Source organism: Sardina pilchardus, chromosome 20 (genome assembly GCF_963854185.1).
Source record: "Sardina pilchardus chromosome 20, fSarPil1.1, whole genome shotgun sequence".
NCBI classification, from domain to species: domain Eukaryota; kingdom Metazoa; phylum Chordata; class Actinopteri; order Clupeiformes; family Clupeidae; genus Sardina; species Sardina pilchardus.
This window is the reverse complement of record NC_085013.1, coordinates 29,240,506-29,264,447: the sequence shown is the minus strand read 5'-3', so window position 1 is coordinate 29,264,447 and position 23,942 is coordinate 29,240,506. Positions and strand designations below refer to the sequence as shown.

General features: G+C 43.6%; 2 protein-coding genes across 2 annotated transcripts in view; both read right to left on the bottom strand.

Moving 5' to 3' along the window:
* Positions 1 to 403: 403 nt before the first annotated feature.
* On the bottom strand, positions 404 to 10,311 carry LOC134067766 (phospholipase B1, membrane-associated-like). Its single transcript, XM_062523197.1, has 16 exons — positions 10,201 to 10,311; positions 9,990 to 10,054; positions 8,118 to 8,211; positions 7,479 to 7,537; positions 7,221 to 7,288; positions 6,881 to 6,924; positions 6,427 to 6,547; positions 5,727 to 5,778; positions 5,418 to 5,498; positions 5,261 to 5,326; positions 5,050 to 5,141; positions 4,069 to 4,150; positions 3,065 to 3,166; positions 2,477 to 2,572; positions 1,818 to 1,889; positions 404 to 867 (listed from the first exon to the last, which is right to left on the bottom strand). Exons 1-16 carry the CDS (start codon positions 10,256 to 10,258, stop codon positions 754 to 756), a joined length of 1,266 nt encoding a protein of 421 aa, XP_062379181.1. The 5' UTR covers positions 10,259 to 10,311; the 3' UTR covers positions 404 to 753.
* A 9,317-nt stretch (positions 10,312 to 19,628) lies between these two features.
* Positions 19,629 to 23,942, bottom strand: part of pcnx1 (pecanex 1) — a gene marked incomplete at its 5' end in the record, with an annotated part of 21,662 nt that continues 17,348 nt past the window's right edge. Inside the window, 3 exon segments of the mRNA XM_062522750.1 lie at positions 19,629 to 21,944; positions 22,183 to 22,323; positions 23,900 to 23,942. The exon segment at positions 23,900 to 23,942 is cut by the window's right edge and continues 556 nt beyond it. Coding sequence (XP_062378734.1) covers positions 21,804 to 21,944; positions 22,183 to 22,323; positions 23,900 to 23,942 — 325 coding nt within the window.

Sequence of the window (23,942 nt, the reverse complement as noted above, 5' to 3'; positions counted from 1 at the left end):
TGTGATCTTCGGCAGGTGAAGACCGCACACTTTGATCTTTGCTAGGCCTATCCCAAAGCTAACTTACAATGCAACGTTTGGTGACAAAACCATAGCCTAGGCTACATCTGTTTTCACAAATCCTCTCAGAGACTTTGACCGAAAATGTGATTAAACGGCATGCTGCATGAATACTTACAAACTCTCAGTAGCAGGCAAAGTTAGAATATGTTTTATTTATTGTCATCAGTATAACATGTCAATCATTTACACTTTAAATGTAACAAAACATACTGTAATACAATGAAACTATTATAACAACTAATGTATTAACTAATGAAGTAGTAAGTAGGCTACTTAGTACAGTAGGCTACTTACTTTACTAATGAAGACTTACTAATGAAGACTTACACCAGAGAGCGGAGTAATGAAGGATCTTTGCTTACACTATACATATTGTAGGCCTAAGTCGCTTTGGAAAAATGCGTCTGTCAAATGCTGTAACATGTAGCCTACATAAACTGTACAGTGACATTTCTGTTGTAGGCTACAGTCCACAAAGAGTATCACATCACAGTCATGTCAACTGGAGAAGAGAGATGCTGCCTTCTGCTGGCACTAGACGGTCACTGCAGACACTAATTCATAAACAACAACTTTTATAATATAAATAAGTAGGCTACAGACTAATCTATTTACAGCTTCATTGTAACATTTACACCAAGAAGGCCTACAAGATCAGGTGAAACATGATGATGACATGACTGCAAGGTATCAGTGTCCAAATAGTACAGCCAGGGAAGTGACGAGAGACAGAAGGGCAAAAGCACGTCCTCGCGTAGCAGCCGAGCTCAGAGCTCTTGGCCTTGTGCGTATGTAGGGGTGATCCTAGAACAAAATACATTCAACAAACATACTGAAATGACAGGGCAGCTATGGAGATCACCATCCTACTGTCAACGCTGTCAGCACCATAGATATACAGTACGTTTCTATCTATGAACAACACTGTCAAAACAGTCGCAAGGTATGTTGTTACCAGCTGAACTCCCTCAGACATGACTGATTAAAGCACTTCAATAGACCATTCATTCAACTCCTATTCAATGTGAATGCAGATTTACACTTTAAAAATAGAGCTTTACACCCCCTCAAAATGAATGTGTTGAAAACGACACATCATTGTGTCCAGATAGGGACAACACAGTTTGTGTTGTTTCCAACACATTGCTTTTATTATCTGTTATAACAATATGTGTCAAAAATCACACAACTTGTGTTGTTTTTTTAACACATCACTGTGTCCAGATAGGGACGGCACAGTTTGTGCTCTTTCCAACACATTCCTTTTTGTAGTTCCGCCATAATCCACCAGAGGCGTTTCGCTGAGCTCCACACAAGGGTCTGGACTCGAGGGCAATCCAAACTGGTTCCATTGATCAAAAAAAACAATCAGGAGCGCCGAAGCGAGTGTTTGATTCAAACAACAATGGCGGCACGCAGCGAGGAGTCTTGTGCTGACAATGATTCTGCTATTTCAACCGTTTTGTCGAATCTATCGAGTATTCATTCTTTAAAAGATTAACAGAGAATAGTTTTGAAGACATTTATTGGTGGCAAGGATGTTTTTACTCTTCTTCCGACAGTGTTTGGCAAGAGCTTGAAGAAGCCTAGCACGTCATTCAAGATAACAGGCAAGTGGTTTATCTAATCACATGCGAGGATGTTTTACAAGGACCGGCCTTCATAAATACATCTCCTATCGAGAAGTCCCAGATCCTTGTGTGAAGCAGACAGCGAACTACAGGATCTGGCGAAAGTCAGGTTAGATTGATTACCGTTGGAGGGCAGATGAGTGTCACAGAGGTGGTCAGGTTGGCCAGCTGGACTTTCTCACCATCCTGTTGAAACTACATAAGGAGTGAGGGCATTAAACGCACACCAGGTTCGCACATTAAAACATCAGACATTGACATTGTTCATGGAACTCATGATGGGTCATTCTGTCAATGATGGGCCAGCATGTGCAGTTTAAAGCAACACTAAAGCACTTTTGCTCTGTTGCACACACACTATTTGTTTATCCAGCAAATAACGATGTCTATGCGTTTGGGTATGTTGCATGATTCAATGAAACTATATTATGACATCGAAGCAAGTCATAATAACAAGTCATTTATAGTATAGGTTATAGCCGATAGAGAGCCGCGAAGCGAATGCAGAAGTGCCGTTCACCCTGTTACGAGTTGATTTTTCGAAAATCCTTTCAGTAGTTCATTATTTAAGGTACAAAAAATTCTTTAGTGTTGCTTTAAGAGTAGTCATGTACTTGTATTAATATAATTATCATGAGTCTGAGGAACAATGTCAATGTGCGAAAGTGCCCATTTTGGCATTATTTAGACACAAGAGTTAGACCCATGGCCTGCACATCTGCAGATCCTCCCAGTCCCGGTTGATTGACAGCAACCTCTGCACAACACGCCCCATCACTCACCATGTTGTTCCACAACCCTTTGGCCATCTCCTCATGGCCTTTGACACTGAAATGGAAGCAGTCAGGAGCAAAGTAACTGAAGTCAACCGTGCCATTCTAGACGCAAAAACACAAACACAATCACAAAGAGTTTTAGACAAGGACTTAAAACATTCATTTCTAGCAGAATATATGATTCTAATAACCTGGCAAGCTGCTGTTTTTAGCACTTTGAGATTCGGTGAAAATCGTCATAATCAGCTCATTATTCAAGTTACCCGTAATTTCCCGACTATTAGCCGCAGCTTATACATTGATTTTGCAAAATTTCTTCAGCTATGAGGTTAATAAAGGGGGCAGTTAATATGGTGTTAATATGGTTTTATTTCTTTTAACTTGCATAAAATACTGTCCTGCGGCTTATACACAATACGGCTTATATGCGGGAAATTACTGTACAATAAACAAGTCTTCTCTATTTAATGTCAATATTGTTATTATTAGTGGTAAATGCATTGAATGGTAAGATTCAGACTGTGCTGGGTGCAGTGTCCTGTAGTCTCAGCAGGTGTCATGGTTAGTGCTGGTAGTCGTGAATTATGCCCTTACAGGTAACTTGGGTAGGTCTGTGCTGGAGAGGTAGGGCTGAAGAACCACTGCAAAGTCATTCTTGAAGAAGGTTGAGGAGTTGAGGAGTTCCTCTAGCTTAGTCTGTCGTGAAAAAAACTCCAAATGAATATCCAAGTTTCAAGGGCCGTCTAAGACTCCATCCAAAACATTCTCAGTCCCGAAATGAGACACCTCTACAGAGCCATAGACTACTAAACATTGAGCAGGTTCTCATCACAGAGCCATAGACTACTAAACACTGAGGAGGTTCTCATCACAGAGCCATAGACTACTAAACATTGAGCAGGTTCTCATCACAGAGCCATAGACTACTAAACACTGAGCAGGTTCTCATCATAGAGCCATAGACTACTAAACATTGAGGAGGTTCTTATCATTTGGAATTTGGAATCATCATCCATTTTGGATACATGTGATGAGAACCAATGGCCTGTGGTGAACTATAGTGAACCTCACACCTGGAATGTTGCCATACAGGTGCGTGTTTCCCAAAACATTAGTTGCTAACCTGCTAACAACTTAATTAGTTGGCAATGGGAAATTGCATTGCAACCAACAAAGTTGCTAACTTAGTAACTATGGTTTTGGGAAACGCGGCCCAGTACGATGACATATTGTATGATGAAATATGCACAGGAACACAAATACACAGAGCAGATTAGGAACTATCACCGTAGAGCAATCTAGTGCATACCTGGAACTACTATCACCGTACAGTAATCTAGTGCATACCTGGAACTATTATCACCACCGTACAGTACAGCAATCTAGTGCATACCTGGAACTATTATCACCGTACAGTACAGTAATCTAGTGCATACCTGGAACTATTATCACCGTACAGCAATCTAGCGCATACCTGGAACTATTATCACCGTACAGTACAGCAATCTAGCGCATACCTGGAACTATTATCACCGTACAGTAATCTAGCGCATACCTGGAACTATTATCACCGTACAGTACAGCAATCTAGCGCATACCTGGAACTCGCGGTTGAGTGCTACAATTTCTGTCAGGTCTGTCGAGTTCTCAGCTGGTAACGCCAAACAGGAACAGAAGACTCTGTAGGCAGACGATGAGAGGGTCTGAGAACCATTTCTCATTCACAACTAAAAACATACCTAGTGAGCACTGGGCACAGAACATCTAAAATACCATGCACATTTGTGTGTGAAGGTTTATCATGGATAACAAAATGCATTGAACGAGTTGATGATAAGAAAAGGCATGCAAAACTAAACTACACTAAGTGCAACAGTAAACTACACTAAGTGCAACAACACTAAACTACACTAAGTGCAACACTAAACTACACTAAGTGCAACACTAAACAAACAAAAAGGCATCAATAAAAAAAAAAAACTATCTGCCATCATTGACTTACTGTGTGTGTGGACTGGTTAGTGATATTGTGTGTGTGGACTGGTCAATGATAATTGTGTGTGTGGACTGGTCAGTGATGATTGTGTGTGTGGACTGGTGGTCAGTTATAATTGTGTGTGTGGACTGGTCAATGATAACTGTGTGTGTGGACTGGTCAATGATCATTGTGTGTGTGGACTGGTGTTCAGTGATAATTGTGTGTGTGTGTGTGGACTGGTCAGTGGTCAGTGATGATTGTGTGTGTGGACTGGTCAGTGATAATTGTGTGTGTGGACTGGTTAGTGATAATTGTGTGTGTGGACTGGTTAGTGATAATTGTGTGTGTGGACTGGTCAATGATAATTGTGTGTGTGTGTGTGGACTGGTTAGTGATAATTGTGTGTGTGGACTGGTCAATGATAATTGTGTGTGTGTGTGGACTGGTTAGTTATAATTGTGTGTGTGTGTGTGGACTGGTTAGTGATAATTGTGTGTGTGGACTGGTGGTCAGTGATAATTGTGTGTGTGGACTGGTCAATGATAATTGTGTGTGTGTGTGGACTGGTTAGTGATAATTGTGTGTGTGGACTGGTCAATACTTTTGTAACTGGCAGGCCTCTGTTGGCTTCTGAACTTGTCTCAGTGGCTCCATGGTGAAGATTTGCACAACGTTCACAATCAGCCGTGGGACCTGCATTGGGAGAGATGGGGCAGAAACAAAGGCATTAGCGTCAGGCAGCATTTGTGGAGCTTACGCATCATACGGTATGACAGGACAACATCTACTTCCTGTGTGAGGCCAGGCCTTACCTCGTCCATCATCATGTGCAGAGACTGGTTGATGTTACTGATGAAGTTATCCACAGTGTAGAGTGTCTGGTGGGACGGTGACATGTGTATTAGAATGCCATATCATTGTGGATAGAAATGACTGTTCAAGTGACTGTCAGAGGTAATGGTAGCCTACTTTGTTTTTGCAGTAGTCACAAATATCATTCATTCCAATCAGCACAGTGACAAGCTTCCAGTCGTCTGTGAAGTTAATGGCCTAAACAAAAAGACAATACAGATGAAATGATTAAATGACAAACAGGCACACACAGATAAACACAGAGTAGCCATAAACACAGTGTAGCCATGCAGGGGTAAATATCTCAACAAATGTGTGGGGGAAAGTGTCCGCTGTCCACTGAGGAGTGAACACCACGTTTACGGTAATCGGTAATCGGTATACGGTATACGGTATACGGTATACGGCAGAGTAAAACAGGCTTACTGAATAGTTTTTCAAGGTGTCAATCAGGTTTCTTGCTTGTGCAGGAAAGTCACTGTGAAAAGAAAAAGACTAACTAACTATATGCAAGTGATGAAATGAGTGAGTGAATGAGCGTTAGACACTATGTATATGTCCATAAGAAATGAGTGAGTGAATGAGCGTTAGACACTACATGTATACAGTATGTCCATAAGAAATGAGTGAGTGAATGAACGTTAGACACTACATGTATACAGTATGTCCATAAGAAATGAGTGAGTGAATGAGCGTTAGACACTACATATGTCCATAAGAAATGAGTGAGTGAATGAGCGTTAGACACTACATGTACTGTATATGTCCATAAGAAATGAGTGAGTGAATGAGCGTTAGACACTACATGTACTGTATATGTCCATAAGCTATCATTGAGGATGTTTCCACACCACTGTCATCAATATGATCGTACTTGTGATCGTAAATCAATATTTTAATGCCACATCAGGCAATGGAATAATGTTTCCTTAACCTGCTTCATAATTTGCTAAAGGCTATCATTTTGAACAACCTGTTGATTAGTCTATGAATAAAAGCTTATCTGTTGATAAAGTCATCCATATGTGTACTGTAAATATGACAATGACATGCCTACTTAGATGACAGGAGGGATCATACTGAGTAGCCTACGCTGGTCTGTCACAGGTCAATACCAAAGCCTTACCCACTGTTGGCCCCGGTAACGGCCAGGTTAAGTCCAGTCTGACTCAGCGTTGTGGGTTGGCCAGTAATACTGAACGTAGGGGAAGGGCCGGTCACATTTGGGTTAAAGAGCTTCACAATATCTGGAAGGGAGGAAGAACTTGTTCATTTTCAGCAAGCCTAACTATCGTAAACTCCATCAGTCATAAACCTTAAAGCCTTCAGGTAACAGGTGTGTCCTCTGACAGAGCAAGTTTGACTTGCCCCCTCCTACACAGGCTGTGCAATACACAGCATCGCTATTCTATAGCTCTGATGCAACGTGACCGTTCATTTAAACTTCACAACGAGTTCAGTGAATTAATTATACAAGAGTGATGCAGCAACTTCATATTGTAGGTGTTCAATTCACAGAAAACACAATAGACGGTTTCATCTGCCTTCCTGATAGAGAAGACATCAACATCCCAACTTACTTGCAAGGGTGATAACATCGTCATATGTCCCCTGTCCTCCGATGCTATACAGAAAACATCACAAAAAACATTTTAAAAAAAGAGAATCCGATTAACATTCAATCAATATCCTTTTGTCAGATTAATTAATTTCACATATAATGTCAAAGGTAGTCACTGCTTCCATCTTTGTTAGTGTCCTCATATCATATAGGATCCTGCGGTTATGCTATACGCAAGGACCTGATTTCATGTGACAGAATGGGCTGATTTAAAAACAGCGAGGTGAAATTGATTACATTAAATAAAGTCTACAAATAACGATTTTAATTTCAGAAAAGGCACTTTAAAGTTACTCTACCTCCATGAAAGTTGCCGATATTCAATGGGCACTTCCGCAATGCTGGATGCATTGGCTGCAACACCAGTCTGAGATACAAAAAACAGAATACAGAAATTAATAAATGCCCTCTCTCTCTCTCTCTCTCTCTCTCTCTCTCTCTCTCTCTCTCTCTCTCTCTCTCTCTCTCTCTCTCTCACACACACACACACACACACACGCACACGCACACGCACACATTTAATTTGCGTCTACAGTACAGAGTCTAGTTCTACTCACTGTCAGTGAGTCCCCCAGTGCTGCAATGACCTTGATATCTGCGGCTTTCACCAACTCAACTGAAACACAAACAAAACCTTTCAAGGAAACGCCATCCACTGCTCCACTGAGCCGAAGATGAGGAACCTGACCATCTGAGACTAACGTGCTCATTTAGCACAGCAGTGGCAGCCATCTGAGCCTGGGGCAGAAACGTGGGAAGTGGCTGCTGGACACTGACCTGATGTGGGTACAGAGGACGAGGGGCTCAAACTGACCTGATGTGGGTACAGAGGACGAGGGGCTCACACTGACCTGATGTGGGTACAGAGGACGAGGGGCTCACACTGACCTGATGTGGGTACAGAGGACGAGGGGCTGATGTGGACACTGACCTGATGTGGGTACAGAGGACGAGGGGCTCACACTGACCTGATGTGGGTACAGAGGACGAGGGGTTCACACTGACCTGATGTGGGTACAGAGGACGAGGGGTTCACACTGACCTGATGTGGGCACAGAGGACGAGGGGCTCACACTGACCTGATGTGGGCACAGAGGACGAGGGGCTCACACTGACCTGATGTGGGTACAGAGGACGAGGGGCTCACACTGACCTGATGTGGGCACAGAGGACGAGGGGCTGATGTGGACACTGACCTGATGTGGGCACAGAGGACGAGGGGCTCATGTCGGCACACTGGAAAGCACGCTGATGATAGACGCCACTAGCTCTGATTGTGTGTGGGTCCACCTACAGGAGACAGGAAAACAGAAGCACACTAAGCATGAAGAGCATGTATGATTTTAGTCTCGTTTCACTATGTCTTCCCACCCAAACAGAATCTGCGTCAGTCAGCTGATGACATGATGCCCTTGGGCTCTTACTTTTTAAGAGACAATAGCAGACTAATAGGACTAAACGCCAGTGAATGTGGACATTCCAGTTTTGTTGTGGCGTTTTGTTCTGCACACAATTACACCCATGGGTGTCTTCCTATGGTTTATTGTAAATGTAGTTTTTTAAATAATCCTTCCTGTTGCTAGTATTGTTTGCCTCAACATTTAAGATGAGCATGAACAGATCTTTGCAGTTGAGAGAACCATCATTCAACAATAACAAACAAAAAACACAGATGAATAAGTCATAGTAAAATTGCAGGTGTTATTATTTTTTATTATTATTTATTGATTAAGTATTTGTTTTCCCATTTGTGTTGATTTACCTGTTTTATTGATTGCTTTTGTATATTTTAGTTCCCCCAAAAGGACTAACTGGACCTAAAGATATAATTGGACTCTGGGCAAATGCCCTACCTGTTTTTATGACCATCAATTATATCCATTGTCCATATCGTTTGAACATAGTGCGGTTGACGTCATCCTATATGTGGGTCATAGTGTAGGTGTGTTTAAGGTTTGTTTAAGGTGAATGTGCAACAATAGCCGAGTCAACCTTTCATTTCTGAAGAAGGAACAAAGGTGTGATGGAAGATGGTTATCAGCCATGAATGTGGATATTCCAGTATTTGTACAGAAATTATACGGGCACTCGTCACCTGTCATGTATTTGGACACTATGCAGGCAACTAACACCATGAAAAGATCCAGTCCATAATCCAATTATATCTTTAGGTCCAGTTAAATAATAATAATAAAAATAATAAAACACCTGCAATTTTACTATGACTTATTCATCTGTGTTTTTTGTTTGTTATTGTTGAATGATGGTTCTCTCAACTGCAAAGATCTGTTCCAGAATCAAAAACCCAACGGTCTTCTCAATTCAAAAAGTACAGGAACAGCCTGTAACACCAGCCATTTTCCATGTTCTTTTCCAACAATGCTTTGCAAATTACAGTTCATCTCTGGATAATCAGACACATAGTTTGCATGTCCCAAAATGCACTTCTCTTTACAGTTATCTGTTGTATTTTAGTAAACACAGATGGTTCCTGTACAATATTGCTGTAAATGTGCAGACATTTTTAACAGTGTACCTACGACAATGGTGGAGAATATACATTATTATTATTTTTTTTTTATCTGACCGCAGTCAGAAAAATCCCCAAAGACAGAACAGCAGACATCATATCTCATATGCTTATATTTATTCTCTATTTTTATTATTCACCTTTATCTCTTCTATAAATATTGAACTTTTAAGCTTTGCACAAAAAAATCCTATGTATTGTACTGTCTGGTGTGTGCACAAGATGGCAAATCAAATCTCTTGATTCTTGATAGTTCAACACAGCTTTCCAAGTTACATTCACATTCAGGTTCAAGGAAGATACTGTATGCCTTTCACCAGCCTCTAAACAGGACAGTCAACAAGCCACAGAGGACACTGTACTCTACCAATGTGTACAAGCCGTAACAGAGCTTGAGTCACTCAACAGCTGGCATGATCCACAGTAGTCATGGGGTGATTGGCAGTTCAGGCTGCGTTTAAATACTTGCTAATACTCTTCAAGCCTGGAAGGCATTCCTTCCCACTTGACCTGAAACTTCACGTCTTATTTGACTGACCTTTCTTAAGTCCTCCTCACTGAGGTTTCTCACAGCCTCTTCAAAATTCTTCAGCCAGTTGTTTGCTGGGGGAACATTCATTATAACAATAACATGATATGAAGGAAGGATGATAAGGTGTTTAAGATTATATTTACACAACACATGTAATGCAAATGTCAGCACTTTTGTAATACAGTGGAGCTGTATTCTTCCATTGCCTCTCACTCACCTTGAACACATCGGGAGGTCATCATGAAGACCGCACAGAAAACAAAGAGGACCCTCATGACTGCATAAGAGTATGTCCAGTTGCACTGCTGGTCTGTTTATAAGACACCTGACGAGTGTCAGAGGTAACAGGTGTGTCCTCTGACAGAGCAAGTTTGACTTGACCCCTCCTACACAGGCTGTGCAATACACAGCATCGCTATTCTATAGCTTCGATGCAACGTGACCGTTCATTTAAACTTCACAACGAGTTCAGTGAATTAATCATACAAGAACAACTTCATATTGTAGGTGTTCAAATCACAGAAAAGAACTGTAGGAAATTGAACCAAGCAGTGTAATTGGTTTACAACCAATCTGTTTGCATAAATACAAAGTTTGATTGTCTTATACAATCCCATCAGATAAGACCGAAGATGAGATAATTATGTAGTATTAAAAAAAAAGATTTAGATCAGAATCAGATTTAAATGACGGGTAAAGCCCGTGCGTCATCTTCACCGCAGACATGCTGCATACTCCAGAGGCTACTGAAGTTCAAGATAGATAGAAATCATTTGGAAAAACATCAAACATGCACAGTCTACGCATCACTTTGACGTGCGGTCTTAAATTTCTCGAGACACAAAACACGCCACACGCCGTAGAAATGACGCAATTCTCGTCATACGCTCACCTGTGCCACAGGACGCAGCAGGCTTACAGGTCTGTGAGCGTGATCTCCTCCAAATCAACCTGACAAAGGAGGAACGTTGGGTTGCTTGGGGCATGCAACCTAACCTCACTCTGTAACCTAGACTGGATAAACCGCCGATTGGATTTCGCTCTGCAGTTCAGGCTGGAAACCTGCACATTTATCTCTCCTGCTTCCTGTCCACGTTTGGAACCAATCACAAACTAGCTTATCCACCAGGCGCACCCGGATTGTTGGTCTGATTGGACCAAATGCGTATGGAATCATTCAAACTATGTCCATTGATCATAGGCTCCTCTAGATCAGTGGGAACGAGCCTGAGGACCGAGGAGAGAGGGTTGAGAAAAGCCCCATGCCTCTTGTGCAGTAGAAGTACAGCGCAGACTCCCCAGACTAAAGTTCCATCTTAAAAGATTGAGCTTAGTATGGTGATAGCCAGACTACCTGTCACCCCCCTCACCCTGTAAAACCCAACCAGAAATGGCATCTCAACAGGCACAAGGGGCCTGAGAGAGGAAGAAACGTCCACAAGAAGGCTTCAAGACCATTACACGGGGAATCCCAGAGTGTCATGTGTAAGTGCCCTTCATCAGCCGTTTACACAGCGTAAATATGGACTACTGAGTGAGTCCTACACATTACACAGAGGAGGTCACCACATTGAATAGGGCCTATTCTTCTCTGCACAAGGAAACATTTGCACTTGTGACCTACACAAACAGTGCTGGAGATGAGGAGGGTGTGGAGGAAAACAGGTAATCCCCAACCAATGACAGTCAAGGAAGTTGACAAGGAAGAGTTTTATGTTTCACTTCATAAGGGTCTGCACCAACAGAGCAGCCAAGATATCAACACACCCATGGACAAACTCCCAAGATTGATATCAACACACCCATGGACAAACTCCCAAGATTGATATCAACACACCCATGGACAAACTCCCAAGATTGATATCAACACACCCATGGACAAACTCCCAAGATTGATAACCAAATTGATAATAAGAAACAATTAATGTAATTTTGAAAAGATCCTCTCTTTGCTGCATTATTCCAAAATGACCAATCCTACTCCTGCATTAGAGCGGGCCTCATCTCTTGACCAATCCTACTCCTGCATTAGAGCGGGCCTCATCTCTTGACCAATCCTACTCCTGTATTAGAGCGGGCCTCATCTCTTGACCAATCCTACTCCTGTATTAGAGCGGGCCTCATCTCTTGACCAATCCTACTCCTGTATTAGAGCGGGCCTCATCTCTTGACCAATCCTACTCCTGTATTAGAGCGGGCCTCATCTCTTGACCAATCCTACTCCTGTATTAGAGCGGGCCTCATCTCTTGACCAATCCTACTCCTGTATTAGAGCGGGCCTCATCTCTTGACCAATCCTACTCCTGCATTAGAGCGGGCCTCATCTCTTGACCAATCCTACTCCTGCATTAGAGCGGGCCTCATCTCTTGACCAATCCTACTCCAGCATTAGAGCGGGCCTCATCTCTTGACCAATCCTACTCCTGCATTAGAGCGCACCTCATCTCTTGACCAATCCTACTCCTGTATTAGAGCGGGCCTCATCTCTTGACCAATCCTACTCCTGTATTAGAGCGGGCCTCATCTCTTGACCAATCCTACTCCTGTATTAGAGCGGGCCTCATTTCTTGACCAATCCTACTCCTGCATTAGAGCGGGCCTCATCTCTTGACCAATCCTACTCCTGTATTAGAGCGGGCCTCATCTCTTGACCAATCCTACTCCTGTATTAGAGCGGGCCTCATTTCTTGACCAATCCTACTCCTGCATTAGAGTGCACCTCTTGTTTGGCTGCAGGGTTGCATCGATTATATAAAATTGCACAGGAATGTGTAACAGAAACAGACATAGCAACACATAGCATATGATTTTCTGTTATAATATATTTGCCATACATATTTGATATGGGTTAATGTTATTTATTGTTGCTTATTGTTAATGGGCTGAGCTCTTTAGACAAAGAATTGAGGGGCTGTGTTAACTATGCACATGAAACTTGAACATTGCATTCCTCATTCATTTCAGGTTTATTACCTGACTGACTGGTTCCCTTCGTGGAAAATAAACAAACAAACAAACAAAGTGGAATTCCTGAGTATTATCCTTTTGTGCACTGGGTTGCCCTTTCCGTGGGGAGAACACGGAACCGTAATTAACCAACGGCCTGAGCGCATCAAGCTAAGTCTGCCCCCATCAGCACTGACCAGTGAAGGAGCACCGAAGGAAGAGGAATAGGCCAAATAGACCCCCCTGTGTAACGGCGCTTTGGTCAGTGCATGAAAGGAATATGGATTCAGATGAATTAGTGGCCCTAAAAGGAAAGCGCTCAAAAGCACAAGCCTATAAAAAAGAAAGCCAATAAGCTGTCCCTCACTGTAGACATGCTAGAAAAAAGGGTGCTTATCGACGAGATCAGAGCACTTGCCGTGGACTTTGGAAAGGTGCATGACGCTGGTCTCGAATATGCTGATGCTCTAGGAGAAGTGGAAAGTGAGGAAGAAAAAGAAAAAGCAGGAAAAGAAGCGGTTCACATAAAGGAGAAAACGGCGACCTGCCTTCTCACCTATACAGAAGCGCTCGAGCTCGCTAGGGAGACGTTATGGTCCAAATTCGCCTACGGTGACCTTAAATTGTACGCCGACGGTGCAGAGGAGAAATGTGCTGAAGTGGAGAGCACTGATGTGAAGGATTTGCCAGAGGAAGACTTTCAAGTCCTGAGAGAGAGCCTGGTGGAGAGAATCAGAATGCTTCAGCAGAAGATGCTTGAATGGGAAGGTCTTGTCTCTGGAGCCAAGACAACAGTGTACAAGCAGCAGCTATACAAGCTGGGCAACAGACTGCATGACTGGGTGCAGAGCTGGCAAAAGTTGAGGCGGACAGGAGAGCTTAACACAAGTGATGGAGAGCAGAGCGACTCTGGCAAGGAGCCCCGGATCCCCAATGGAGTACCTGCACCTGCAGCCCCTGTACCTGTAGCCCCTGTACCTGCAGCCCCTGTACCTGTAGCCCCTGTACCTGCAGCCCCTGTACCTGTAGCCCCTGTACCTGCAGCCCCTGTACCTGCAGCCCCTGTACCTGTAGCCCCTGCATTTCCATACGCACCACCACGAAACATCCCTAAACTGCATCCTGGCTTCAGACCACAGATCAATCTTGAAAGAACACATGAAATTTGAACATTGCATTCCTCATTCATTTCAGGTTTATTACCTGACTGACTGGTTCCTTTTGTGGAAAATAAACAAAACAAACAAACAAAGTGGAATTCCTGAGTAATATCCTTTTGTGCACTGGGTTGCCCTTTCCGTGGGGAGAACACGGAACAGTGGCCGTTAGGGCCATGCATAACACAAAGGGGACCCTCATGTCTGCATTTATTAATCCACACACTGCCTTTGCACCTGAAGGTGTCTGTTGGGCAACACACGGCGTGCTGCTCTCTGATTAAGTTAAGAGCAGTTCCCCGTAGACCTGCCCACACACCTGAGCTAGCCAGGCAATCAAGAGTAGCCTACCTGAAATTCGCCTACAAAAAAGCTACCACCATAGACCTCTGAAGTTCGCCTACAAAAAAGCCACCATTTTTGCCCAAATAAGGAGATCCCGTATGAAAAAGGTCGGTCAAAGGCACTCAGTGAAGGAAAAAATAACACCTTTAATAATACATGGCAAGGAACATGAGCCGACGCGTTGCGGCCACATGGGCCTTCTTCAGGGCATAAAGCTTGAAGAAAGGACAAACAAAGATCCTTAAAGGGATATTCCGCCATTTTTGGAAATACGCTCATTTTCCACCTCCCCTCGAGCAAAACAATCGATATTTACCTTGTTCCCGTTCATCCAGCCATTCTGTGAGTCTGGCGATACAACTTTTAGCTTCAGCCTAGCATAGATCATTGAATCGGATTAGACCATTAGCTTCTCGCCTGCTAGCTTCATGTTTAAAAGTGAGTAAGATTTCTGGTAATTTTCCCATTTAAAACGTGTCTCCTCTCAAGTTAGAAAGTGCAATAAGACCAACTGAAAATGAAACCTGGTGTTTTTCTAGGCTGATTTGACATGGAACTACACTCTCATCTGGCGTAATAATCAAGGCAACTTGCAAACGTACCATAGGTGCAGTGATATCGTACGCAGCATCTGAAAATAGTCCCCAAAGGCAACAAGCAGTAGTAGTGCCAGTAGTTTGCAAGTTGCCTTGATTATTACGCCAGATGAGAGTGTAGTTCCATGTCAAATCAGCCTAGAAAAACGCCAGGTTTCATTTTCAGTTGGTCTTATTGCACTTTCTAACTTGAGAGGAGACACGTTTTAAATGGGAAAATTACCAGAAATCTTACTCACTTTTAAACATGAAGCTAGCAGGCGAGAAGCTAATGGTCTAATCCGATTCAATGATCCATGCTAGGCTGAAGCTAAAAGTTGTATCGCCAGACTCACAGAATGGCTGGATGAACGGGAACAAGGTAAATATCGATTGTTTTGCTCGAGGGGAGGTGGAAAATGAGCGTATTTCCAAAAATGGCGGAATATCCCTTTAAGGCGGAGCAAGATACGTCGTCGTAATTCATGTCTATGGGCGCAAAACGGGGATCACTTCCTCTGCATAAAGGGGGTGTGTCATGCGTGTCATGTCCATAGACTTCAATGGAAAAAAGGCGGAACAGCTCTGCATAAAGGGAGATTTTGCCCCCCTCCCTCTTGCGATTCGGGTTCCAGGAAGTGGCTTCTCATGAAGTATCTTGCTCCGTCCTTAATGATCTTTGGGACAAAGGACAGAGTATAACATGGCACCAGAGAATGTCTAATAAGGGGAGAACGACCACTCGCTGAATACTTCCGCATGGTACTGCAACTAGAGGGCGATCGCGAGCAAGTGGAGAATGAATGATGGTGAATGGAGTTTCTCCTAAAATCCACTTTTCTCTGGATATATTTTTTTTTGTGTAGAAATCGGAATATTGCATGTGAAAGGGGGGGTCAGGGAAAATACACACGGCTGAGTATTCGATTTTTTAAGTCCCTTAATTGCTCTAAAAGCCTTTCAAACGTGTCAATGACGTCATTCATTAGCAGGGTGCTAGTGTGTTATGGGCAACAATGACCAAGCCTGTGAGAACCAAAGGGCCATAAGTAATTGTTCATTCAACTTTCGACCTAAAACCCATATTGAGCTTGCAGAAACTAAAGTCCAATCTTCGATTTTTTAATGACAATCAGGTGAAACAGACCAATTTAGCCGTCTAGCCCCATAGACCCCCATTGTTTGATCACTTGCTCGTGAGCGCCCCTAGTGGAGCTGGAACTGGAAATGCAGGTACAATGGAGTTAATAGCAAGTGGACCGGCTCTCCATAAATGGGCTCTGATGGCACCCTTAGGTGTCAAGTGGGTGGAGTTACCCTTACAGGTCAAAGGTCACTTGATTGACAATCACCAATAAAAAAACAAAACAGAAAATCAATGTTCGACTTATATAGAACTAGGAGCATAACAGGATCAATGCTAGAACACAGGTAGCCTTATAACAAATTCACTAAGGGACATTCACAAAAAGGGGAAAAATCACACTCCTCATTTAGTCCAGGGAAATTGGTGGCACTAAGTGTGCTGATCCAGAATGTCTCTCGTTGTAAAAGGATCTTGAGTTGGTTGCCCCCTCTTCGGGGCTTAGGGATCACTTCAATAGCCATCACTTTGAGAGACGAGAAAGAGGGATGTCCCGCGTATTGATAGTGAACAGCCATTTGGTAGTTTAGTTTTCCAGTCCGGATGGCGTACTTGTGTTCGGCCACTCTATCCTTGAGACGTCTTTTCGTTGTAGAAGCAGCCGCACTCGCATTCAAGTCTGTAAACTACAAAACATTTGTTACAGTTTGCAAAAGCATTCACAAAATCCGGTATCGAGATTTTTCCAATGAGAAAATAAAATGGGGATTTTGAGTGACCGCACCTGTGATAACTCTCATGGGGATGAGGAAATTGGAAATGCAGACGTTTCTCTCTACACACTTTTGTCTTCTGCCTTCAAGTGGATACTGTGACTTTCAATATGTTAAGATGGTGAACTTTGATTTTTGCTACCCCAGAGCTAACTTGCAATGCAACTTGCCATAGCTTCAATTAACACCCGGATCTCCTTATATGGGCAAAGATGGTAGCTTTGGATACTTTTTGTAGGTGAACTTCAGAAGTTTATAATAGCACAGCTAAATGTAATGTCCACTTTAGGTTCTGAAAGTATTGTGAAACCTTCAGATACGCAATATGGGGACATGGCTTACTGGTGGGAAAAACACATTTATGTTCCATTTGGAGGTGTTTCACTGTTGTACTACAGCCTTCTTTAAAATGGAGTCCATGTGGAAATAGTCATCAGATTGTTGATTTTATGAGGTTGTATTGAAGCTGTTCTCAGAAGTAGCTTTTGGTGACAAAATTATTTCTGAGATCATTTCTGATTCTTCACTTGTAGCCAAGCCTGGATTTTAATCTCATGTAGAGGGTCTTCACTTGTAGCCTAGCCTGTATTGTAATCATGTTGAGGGCCTTCACTTGTAGTTGAATCATGTACAGTAGACTAGAGGGCCTTCACTTGTAGCCTAACCTGTATTGGAATCATATAGACTAGAGGGCCTTCACTTGTAGCCTAGCCTGTATTGGAATCATATAGACTAGAGGGCCTTCACTTGTAGCCTAGCCTGTATTGTAATCATATAGACTAGATAGCCTTCACTTGTAGCCTAGCCTGTATTGGAATCATGTAGACTAGATAGCCTTCACTTGTAGCCTAGCCTGTATTGGAATCATGTAGACTAGATAGCCTTCACTTGTAGCCTAGCCTGTATTGGAATCATGTAGACTAGATAGCCTTCACTTGTAGCCTAGCCTGTATTGGAATCATGTAGAGGGCCTTCACTTGTAGCCTAGCCTGTATTGGAATCTCATGTACAGTATAGCCAATGGCAGTGCTAACATGTTATAGGGAGTTGACGCCATTAGTGCAGGTGCCTTGACCAAGTAGGCTTCAGTGGAATGAATGACACAAGTCTTCTCATCTGGTAGAGAGGGTTACGTTTTCAGGATGCATGCAGGCAGTGCTGTTCCCGTTGATGGATGCAGATAAAACCCTCCTCTGCTGAGACCAATTCTTTAGCTCTATTCGCACGGGATTAGTATTACCTGTGGACCTCCGGTCATTTTCAAATTATCGCCCCACCTCTGTGTTACTTGCAGCGCATTCGCACGGGATAAGCAAAGTCTGTAAATTACTCTATTTTCACTGACATTACACCCGGATATGTCGTATGCTAACGTCCGAAAACAACACAGAAGATATGCAATTGCAACAGCAATCACTGAGATACAGATTCGCACGGGATTAGTATTATCACCGGACGTCTGTGTTTGGCGAAATATAGTAGGCTAGGTCATTTGCGGCGGAATTTTTAATTTACAAATTACAGACATGGCACATTCGCACGGGACTAAGATCTCAGACATTCTCCGCAATTATCACAAATCACCAAAGGTCCACAGGTAATACTAATCCCGTGCGAATAGGGCTTTGTCTGCTCTCCAACAGAAATACGGCCTCAAAGCCAGAGATGCCCGGCCTACAGCAACGCGTCATAGAGCTGAGGGTCATGTAGAAAAGAAGTGTAGTGTAGAAATGTACGCACATCTGTAAACAATTCGACAGGTGCTGGATACTAGCAAAAACGTAGTAAAAAAGAAAAGATATCCGCACACTGTCTTGTATGCTCCCCGTTTAATAGTGTTATGTTTCGACCACTCAGGTCTTTGTCAGGTGTTTGAAACATTGTAACCTGCCCTTAAACTGCATACCAGACAGTGTGTGCTTATGTAGAAGAGCTCACTTGCTCCAAACCACACAAGCTCGTTTGCATGTTGTTGAACTCTCAGCAGCCACTTTATCCCAATGGCATGTGGTGTTTACATAACAATAGCAAACATAACATAACAAAGGCCATAGCATTCCTACTCCATCGCATTCTATGACCATAGTTTACCGACAGATGGAAAGTGTTGTTAAGCTGAGGGCAGGAGACCTGAAAACAGTGCAGAACTACCCATCAGCCCTGCTACGGTGCATTCAGCTGCAGAGCACGACAGCAACTATCATACTGTGTGAATATTTCTGTTGAATTGCTCAGGCCTCAGCCAGAGTATCATGACCGTCATTTGATCATAGAGAGTTCAGATTTAGTGTCTGCACAATATCCAAGTGGCTGTGTAGGGCTGAATCTCACCACCAGGTCTTGGTCATGTTTTATGGTGCTCATTGCATTCTCATATTAAACACTACTTGACTGCAATACAGGCTATTCCAATATAACTCAAATTTGATTGAGAGATTGGCCGACTCAGCTGCGAGGATAAGGAATTAACAGTCGGGGTCGCGTTTCCCAAAACCATAGTTGCTACCTACTGTAAGTTAACAACTTTGTTGGTTGCAGTGCAATTTCCCATTGCTAACCAACTAAGTAGCTAACAGGTTAGCAACTATGGTTTTGGGAGACGCACCCCGGAACAGCAATGCTTCTGCTATGCATCCAGCATAACGGCTGATGCTCAGGTAACGTGGCTCAACTGTATATATTTTGATCACGCCCGACTCGTTTCAACCACTGTCCACACAGCCAATGATCTGTAGAGCATGTTACTAAGACAACCAAGCGCAATGTTAAATCAAACACCCTTTATTTGCCCTCTTACAAAAGAATCAAGTTAAATAAGGGAACAGTCCATCAAAAAGTTCGGCCTTCTGTTTCAAACCGATGGTCCTTGATACATTTAACTATATACCTTTGTCCCATAAATGAAGTCGTAACAAAATGTAAATACAATGTTCACAGTAATAAATATTCAAAACAAAATCCTTTTTTTACAATCACATATAATATATATTCATATATTTATATAACTATATATGGTAAAAACTTTATTCTTTCAAGTTAAAGAAAAATGCAGAAGGATAAAACAAAAACAAAAATGGCTGATGAGCAGAATGATGATTGCATTTTTCATTCCCAAGGCAACGGTTACCATGGCGATTCAAGATGGTGAGTAATAAATAGCTCGATATATCTTCAAGATTGTAGTGCATTACTGTAAATCAAACAAAAACAAAAAATATATAGTGCAAGCCTTTTTTGTCATTTCTATGAAACAATGTGCTATTTCATAAACTGTAAATAAATGAAATAAAAAATAAAACGGAATGACCATGAAAATCGCTGAAACAGCTGACCTGGTCTGAGGCCACTGCTGGGCCTGTGCCCGTTACACAGCTGCGCCGCTCATGCCAGACCACCGGGGGCGCCGCTACAGCTGAGCTAGCGCCCTGACAGTGACCGCGTGCACTGCATTATAAACACGGCACACCAGCTGAGAGATGTGCTGCGTCTTCAGTGACGCTACCCACCTGACGTGACGCCGCAGAGACGCATGTGCCCACGAGCGGCGCCGCCACCGTAGCGGCCTCTGGCCCGGCTCTGGCCCAAATCCGTTCTGCTCTCTGCAGAGTCAGGGCCGTTACCGTGCTGGGCCTGCGCCAGATGAACTCCCCCAATGCGCCCTCAGAGGGGTCAGACCACGAGGGGGGGGGGGGGCGTGCTGGACACAGGGCTCCAGGAGTGGACTCAGACCAGGAGAGAAAACTATAGTGCAGCACCTACTGATCCTGAACCTGTGATTGGTTGGCTAGAGTCCCTTCAGGCTCCTGGTTGGCTACAGCTCTTTGGTGACCCGGTTGGCTGTAACTCGTCAGGCGGCAAAGAGCAGCTACTGCTCAGGCTCTCAGTCTGGCTACAGGCCTCCAATACATCCAGTCAGAGCACTGAAGGGGTTGTTCTGGTCTCTGGATTGGCTACGGCCCTTTGACTTCAATGGCCACTTCAGTGTCCTGATTGGTTGAAGGCTCTGTCAGTCTAGTGATGGAGCACAGCTTGCTCTGTATAGTGAGTGCTGATAGGCTGCAGCCCATTGAGTGGTGTGATTGGCTAAGGGCCGGTAGTGTCCTCCCTCTCTCTTGGCAGCAAAAGAAGCTTCACATGCCTCTCGCATGTGGCGAACGCCAGGCTTTGGGAACCAGGCTTTTTTGGCAAAAGATTTCTTACAAATTATACAAAAACAAACAAACAAACAAACAAACAAATAAACAAACAAAAGAACAAAACCAAACAAAACAAACACAAGGTTTGCCCATTCCTAACCACCACTAACAGAGTCTTTGTGTGTTTAAGTGTACGTATGTGGACGTGTCCATATTGTACACGCAAAGGTCAGTTTTTAAGTGTGTGTGTGCCTATACCAGATTACAGAGCTTTGAGTTGTGCTTGTGTATGAACAGTTTGTGCATAATGTACTTGTATGTGTGTATGAATGTATGCAGAAATATGTGTGTGTGTGTTTGTATGTATGTATGTATGCATGTATGTATGTGTATGTATGTATGCATGCATTTGTGCGTGTGTCTGTGTGTGTGTGTGTTTGTATGAAGGCATGAATCTTTGAGTGACTTGCGCTAAACATCATTAGTCACTGTCGTCAACATCGTTGCCATAATCATAATTTGATGCATAGAAAAAAGAAAACCCAGCAATGTTCAACTTAAGGAAAGTTCTGATGGGAGTCCATCCCTCATGCAGCATATTGGTGTGACACACGCAAGAAGGCAGGTTTCCGTCTGTGTGTGTTAACGCATGTGTGTGTGTGTGTGTGTGTGTGTGTGTACATGATCTGCCTTTGAACTTGCACTTTTCCCTGGCTTCTGGTCCCACCACGGGGACTGTTGAAAGGGTTTGTTGTTAGGGCAACGACCCCAGTTGAACTTTGCCCTCTGTAGTAAGGTCAGAGGTCAGACCTCGGCGCCCAGCTCGATGACCCCCATCTCTACGATGGGCACCAGCTTCTCCTCCACCTGAACCAGCAGGATGGCCCTGTCCATGTGGGAGCGCGTGGCCGGGTCGCGGCTGCAAGGCACCCACCGGTGTATTACCTGGGCACGGGGGTCAAAGGTCAAGGGTCAAGGGTCAAAGGTGAAACGTTAGCGCTACAGTTGAGAGTGTACCAGGAAGTATGTTGTGGGTATCACCTTCAAACTCATTTGATCATGTCAGCGACAGACCAACATTATTGTTACTGTTATTATTATTATTATTATTGTTTGGCTACTCCAATATGGCAGGGTTGTGTGACTGCAGAGGGATTGTGGGTAATGTAGTCCTTTAACTCACATGTCCCTCCATGCCCTCGTGGGGGCTCCAGTCTCTCCAGTAGTTGCGTCCAGAGCGCAGCCTCACACACTCGTCTGGCCACTGCAGCTCCTTCCGCTTGGACATGTTGATCACCTCCAGCACCTGACCCACGTCCACGATCTACACACACACACACACACACACACACACACACACACATATATATATCATTACAGTATAGACAAGGACATGTTGATCACCTCCAGCACCTGACCCACGTCCACGATCTACACACACACACACACACACACACACACACACACACACACACACACACACATATCATTACAGTATACACAAGGACATGTTGATCACCTCCAGCACCTGACCCACGTCCACGATCTACACACACACACACACACACACACACACACACACACACACACACACACACACACATATCATTACAGTATACACAAGGACATGTTGATCACCTCCAGCACCTGACCCACGTCCACGATCTACACACACACACACACACACACACACACACACACACATATATATATCATTACAGTAGACACAAGGACATGTTGATCACCTCCAGCACCTGACCCACGTCCACGATCTACACACACACGCACACACACACACACACACACATATATATCATTACAGTATACACAAGGACATGTTGATCACCTCCAGCACCTGACCTACGTCCACGATCTACACACACACACACACACACACACACACACACACACACACACACACACACACACACACACACGTATATATATCTCGTTACAGTATACACAAGGACATGTTGATCACCTCCAGCACCTGACCCACGTCCACGATCTACACACACACACACACACACACACACACACACACACACACACACACACACACACACACACACACACACACATATATATATATCATTACAGTATACACAAGGACATGTTGATCACCTCCAGCACCTGACCCACGTCCACGATCTACACACACACACACACACACACACACACACACACACACTATATATCATTACAGTATACACAAGGACATGTTGATCACCTCCAGCACCTGACCCACGTCCACGATCTACACACACACACACACACACACACACACACACATATCATTACAGTATACACAAGGACATGTTGATCACCTCCAGCACCTGACCCACGTCCACGATCTACACACACACACACACACACACACACACACACACACACACACACACACACATATATATATATCATTACAGTATACACAAGGACATGTTGATCACCTCCAGCACCTGACCCACGTCCACGATCTACACACACACACACACACACACACACACACACATATATATATATATCATTACAGTATACACAAGGACATGTTGATCACCTCCAGCACCTGACCCACGTCCACGATCTACACACACACACACACACACACACACACACACACACACACACACATATATATCATTACAGTATACACAAGGACATGTTGATCACCTCCAGCACCTGACCCACGTCCACGATCTACACATACACACACACACACACACACACACACACACATATATATATATATATCATTACAGTATACACAAGGACATGTTGATCACCTCCAGCACCTGACCCACGTCCACGATCTACACACACACACACACACACACACACACACTGGTTGTGTGATTTATAGGTATGTACGCACGCACACACACAGACGCGTTTCATTTCACCTGCACTCGGTAGGAGATGTCGTCGCGGCGCAGGCATCCCAGC

Coding starts and splice junctions, on each gene's coding strand:
- LOC134067766 (XM_062523197.1), bottom strand. CDS start 10,258: ATGAGGGTCCTCTTTGTTTTCTGTGCGGTCTTCATGATGACCTCCCGA. Junction 7,538..8,117: donor GTCCTCTGTGCCCACATCAG/GTCAGTGTCCAC, acceptor TTTGTGTTTCAG/TTGAGTTGGTGAAAGCCGCA. Junction 5,327..5,417: donor GTGACTACTGCAAAAACAAA/GTAGGCTACCAT, acceptor CCGTCCCACCAG/ACACTCTACACTGTGGATAA.